General features: G+C 41.3%; 1 protein-coding gene across 1 annotated transcript; it reads left to right on the top strand.

Moving 5' to 3' along the window:
* Positions 1-633: 633 nt before the first annotated feature.
* LOC108970642 lies at positions 634-3767 on the top strand. Its single transcript, XM_018936136.1, has 5 exons — positions 634-898; positions 949-1800; positions 2017-2339; positions 2402-3528; positions 3597-3767. Exons 1-5 carry the CDS (start codon positions 839-841, stop codon positions 3764-3766), a joined length of 2532 nt encoding a protein of 843 aa, XP_018791681.1. The 5' UTR covers positions 634-838; the 3' UTR covers position 3767.
* Positions 3768-5320: the final 1553 nt, after the last annotated feature.

Below are 5320 nucleotides of genomic sequence, written 5' to 3' on the forward strand. Positions count from 1 at the left end.
TCTTTCCGCATTTGATGATTTACATAAGAAATTGTACTACTCGGTCTAAGGTTTCCAGTCATGTATACTTACCGGGAATGGATGTGTGGTTTTGTCTGGCCAAGAGCTTTTACCTCTGAGCGTCATGTGTCCACCTCTACAGCATTCCTCCAGATAAATCGGGGGAATGACTTCTTCAACAAACCAAATATCAGTTCAAATAAAGCTGATTCATAACTATTATCCGAAATTTAAAAAAAAAACTTAAAAAATATAATCGGATAAAAATGCAAACGATTAAGAATATAAATATAAACATATCACCTAAATTATTATTATTTATAGAACCAATAAAATATACATGATTATAAAAAATTATTATTTTTTAAATAAAAAATTGAATTTGAAATTTACATTAATTTCAAATAATTCGCAATTGTTTTGAAAATAACATATATTTATTTATCTCATTTTTATTCACCATAACCTAAGCTACTGCATACTTTACACACACTGTTAACTTTTCTGTACACCTCAATTGTCTGCTGGGCATAAGCACCTTTGCCACTCACAGCTGTTCGGCTTCGCTGTGGTGAAATGTCAATCGCTTTTTGACATTTTGTTATTCTCTTCACCTTCGCATTCAATTGACAGTCGGCTGTTTATTTTTTCTACTCAACGCACGGTTTTAAGTAATTACAATAATTACATTATTTTTATTGTGTGCAAAAGTGCTGAAATTCCCAAAAACGTTCTCCAAAAAACCGATAAAGTCGCGTAAATTTCAATGCAAACAACGTGACAGCGCATTAACAGCCGGAGTGAAACGCGGTCGAAAAAGGAAGAAAACGGTAAGGTAATGGACGAGCCGCCGTTACAGCAGGCGCTATCGCGCAAGGAGTCAGAATACATTGATCATGTAAGTTAAGTGCAACAGCGTTTGACCACAGCTAATCGCAACGTTTACAGGATCTTCCCTTGCAATCGCTCTTAGCGCCCTCATACATACGTGACACCAACACCTACTTAATTGATTTTATGGAATCGACGCCATTAGTCACCTCCGCCAACACAGTGCCAACAACTAACGGCAGCGGCGGTAGTGGTGGTTATAATGTAAAAGTTTCCGATACAGTCTCACTCACACCCGATCTGCATTTTCCAAATACAATTTTCCATTATCGCCCCACACCAGCCGATGTGGCCGTAAGCAATGTAACAAATGTTGCCGAAGCCACTTTAAGCGCTTTAAATACGCCAACACAAACAGCAGCAACACTACCGATGGTATTAACTAGTAGATCTGACAACAATGCCACCTCTTATAGCCACAACAAACACACACAGTATATAACATTAAATGGTGATTTCCTTAACAGCAGTGCATCAGTCAATCAGGCAGGCGATGATGCTGCAGTGCAACAATTCCTGTTAGCCGATGGTAATGTGAGTTTAGACGATGCGGCGGACCTTATGAATGTTACTGTTGATGATCTGTATGAGCGTCATGTGTCCAATGCGCGCAAAGTGCTGCCTCACAAAAAGCGCATCTCACGCAAGTTGCGCGTTTCGCTGAGTGGCACAGATAATGAAATGGCACAGGCACCCTTGGGCGAGGTGCAAAAATTGCAGGAGCAGGGCCGCCTGAATGTGTCGATGTTTAATTGTGAGATTTGTGGGCATACTTCGGATTCGCAGCTGCAGTTCTTTGCGCATCTAAAGCAGCACTATGAACCTACCACGCCGGATACAATATTGGCAGCGATGAAGACATCGTTGGAGGCTTTGGAGCCGCAAAAAATATTGACGTCGGATAAGAAAGTGAGAAGTTTTTAAATAATGCTGAAAATAGTGTGATTTATGTGGCAGTGTTGTGGGTGTAATTGGCTTACATTTCCTTTGTGGCGCGTGGTATACGTGCACCTAAAAGTATGCAAAGGAATTGTTAGCAAAATCTCTGCATCGCTGCCATATGCAATCTATAAAACGCTGGATTTTATTTGCTTTTTTTTTTCAAAAACACTTTAATTCAAACAGTCCCCTGACGCTAATGTCGATCAAGTCTTCAATGATGTGCACTTAAATTTCCCTGACTTTTCTGGCGTTGACGAGTCACCAATGCGTCATGTTTTGAACACAGTAGATGATGGCAACAATGAAATTAATGCACCGGACATGAGTAAATGTATGACTTTTGTGCCGCAAACTGCCTCCCCACCGTCAAAACGCACCGTTGAGGTGGAATTCAGCGACAGCGAGGATATGCTCGAGGGCATACGTAATGTGGTGGACAAGGTCTCCATCGAGGACACTTGCGATGCGTTGGACTTGATGACCTCCAACGGCATACGCGGCACATGGTAAAGTATTCATAAAGTTTTCATTTGTATGCTGGAAATCTCAACTTGACTTGCTTATGTAGGTTCACTAACGACAACTTCAATGGCATTACCTTCAAGAACAAATCATATAGCGACGTCTCGTTCACGGAACCACTACCTCCCATGCCCATGATGAGTAGCGCGGCTTTAACGCGAGCCAATACAACGCCGAAAGAGCCAAACACGCTACCGCCGGCAGAAAAATTGCTCTCATACCAAAAGTCTGATGGTAACATACAAAAAATGGAACTCCAAATACCTGCTGACCATGATGGTGTTGTTGATGATGATGATGATGATGATGACATTGTGAACGACATTGTAAACGAAATTGCTGAAGAAAGTGGCAACATTGTGGTTAGAAACGAAGCCAATGGTACCGCATACTATAATGATGGATTACCGTCCATAAGCTTAACCAGTGTTGAAGCGGATGAGCCACAATTACAGTGTCAGTCACCGCAAGAACCAACCACATCCACGGATTTACTTCAACCGTTACATGTGTCACAATTTAATTTAACCGAAAATGTCGACGTACCAGTGCGTCTGGAAAATGCACAACTAACCACGGCTATTGACAGCAATGAGGTGGTCGTGGAGGAGGAGGTGATCTGTAAAGAAGAGCCCGTCACCTATGGTTATGAGGAAAGCGAAGTGCGTTTCGTCGAATACAATCCAATAGAGGAAATACTACCGGATAATGGCTGCGACGATGAGGATATTCCCGTTGTTTCGGAAAACAAGAAACGCAAATACAATTGCACGAAATGTGATCGTGAATTCAATTCGCGCAATGCGCTCAGGTATCACGTACGCACACATTCTGGCGTGCGTCCGCATCAGTGTAATCACTGTGACAAATCATTTTTGGCGTTAAATGCGCTGAAGGCACACATACGCACGCACACCGGCGATAAGCCGTACAAATGCGACTATTGTCAACGTGATTTCCGTCAATGGGGCGATCTGAAGTATCATGTCACTTCTAAACACACCGACGATAAGAACCATCAGTGCGAATATTGCGGCAAAGCGTTCTCGCGTAAATACTCGCTGGTGCTGCATCGTCGCATACACACCAGCGAGCGCAATTTCAAGTGTGAATTCTGCAGTAAGGCATTCCGCGCGAGCACATATCTACAGGATCATCGCAAAATACATACCGGTAATGCAGCGCTGTCCCACCTTACTCTCGATAAATATTTTTTAATGCAATTTTCTTGCGCATTTCAGGTGAAAAGCCCAACGTGTGCGCGATTTGCTCGAAACGTTTTCGCATGATCGGCGATTTGCGTCGCCACGAGCGCATACACCAGCGCGCTGACGCTAAAAAGGCAACAAAAAGTGCGAAAGGTCCGAAAAGTGCGAAAAGTGCGAAAAGTGCAAAAAGTGCAAAAAAGTAGTTAGAAATATAGACTGAAAAAATATTATGTAATACATTATAATGAAAGTGCAAACACACATACACATACTCAGTGGCAAGAATTTGTATTTAGGTATGTACTATGTAAGTTTAGCACGACTGGCGCTACACCGCCGTCTATGTAATGCCTTGGCGTTCCACCAGCAATCCAATGCGTCCACCGACGCGGCAAACTATTGCACTGGCAGCACTTCGTTTGTAAGTTACACGTACATATACATACATACATCTCCGTAGTTAAGTTGCTGTTTAATTTTCATTACTTACATACATACATACATATATGTTTGTATAAGATTACACCGTATTCGTCATTTGGTTCGTTCAAAAATTGCTGTCGCCGCTGCGTCCACGCTGAAACTCGGTGCAATTCAAGGCGTAAATGTATAAAATATTGCTACTTTATATACCAATCAATACATACATACATCTGTGTCTAGTTAGTTGTATGTACGCATAACAGTAAATAAATTTGTACACTAATGTGTCCACATTCGGTCTTGTAGTTTGCATTTAAGTTTGAAAAATATATATAGTACATATGTTTTATATAGCCAGTATATCTGCAAGCGAAAACGTTTGTTATTTCAAATCTTCGCAACTCAAAGATAAATAAATGACGTATGGCTTATATTGTCGCATATTTTTTATTAAAATTGTGAAAACTATCGCATTTCTAATTTTTTGTTGGAGTGTTTTGTTGTTGTAGCGTCAGAAATCTTTTTCCAAATAATTGTTGAGTTTCTAGCACTTGCTGGGCACAAAATCTGGGTTAAGTACTGTTGGGAACTTAAGTATTGTTAAAAGTTGTTGTTGCAGTCGAACTGCGTTGACAGTCTTTGGCGGGATAAAATCCAGGTCCGTAGTTCCCACTGTCGTGGTAACGGTCCGACTTTTCTTCTACTCTGCTTAACATCCTCTCTCACTCAACCCACAGCGACCATATTCAACAAATCCTGGAGTCGCTAGCCGGCAGCTCATGGGGAAAATACAAAGCAATGTTGGCAACATACAAGGCAATCGGCCGGCCGGTCTTCAATTACGCCACGCCGACATGCTCGCCTGGCTGTGATGAAACGCGGACGAGGAAACTTCCGAAGTGTCAGAGCGCTGCACTCCGAACTATCACAGGATGCCTCTTGATGTATGTGGTGGAACAGTTACACAGCGAGGCGGGTAAGCTTCCGGTTAAGGAACATAATGTTACCCTCTCAAAGCAGTGTCTGCTGCCAAATCATATATCTGAGTAGATGCTGTTACAATTCCAAGTCGATTGGTTCAGTCCCATTGCTGAGTCCAACCAGTCAAAACTCTTATAATTTATTTTATTTGGTTGGAGAAACATAATACCAACTTCTAACTCTTTCCATGGTAGTAGTGCAACGACCTTGTTCCTTACAGCGTGTTGTTGTTGTAATTTATTTTTTAATTTTAGTCTTTTTTTATTTATAATCAGCAATCGGAACTTTCTATCTGTGTCAGTGCTACCAACTTTTGCCGTTTACTTTAATTTCTGTTTTTAAATTATATTATA

The sequence above is a fragment of the Bactrocera latifrons genome, unplaced genomic scaffold (assembly GCF_001853355.1).
Source record: "Bactrocera latifrons isolate USDA-ARS-PBARC rearing strain unplaced genomic scaffold, ASM185335v1 scaffold_304, whole genome shotgun sequence".
Taxonomy (NCBI): Eukaryota; Metazoa; Arthropoda; class Insecta; order Diptera; family Tephritidae; genus Bactrocera; species Bactrocera latifrons.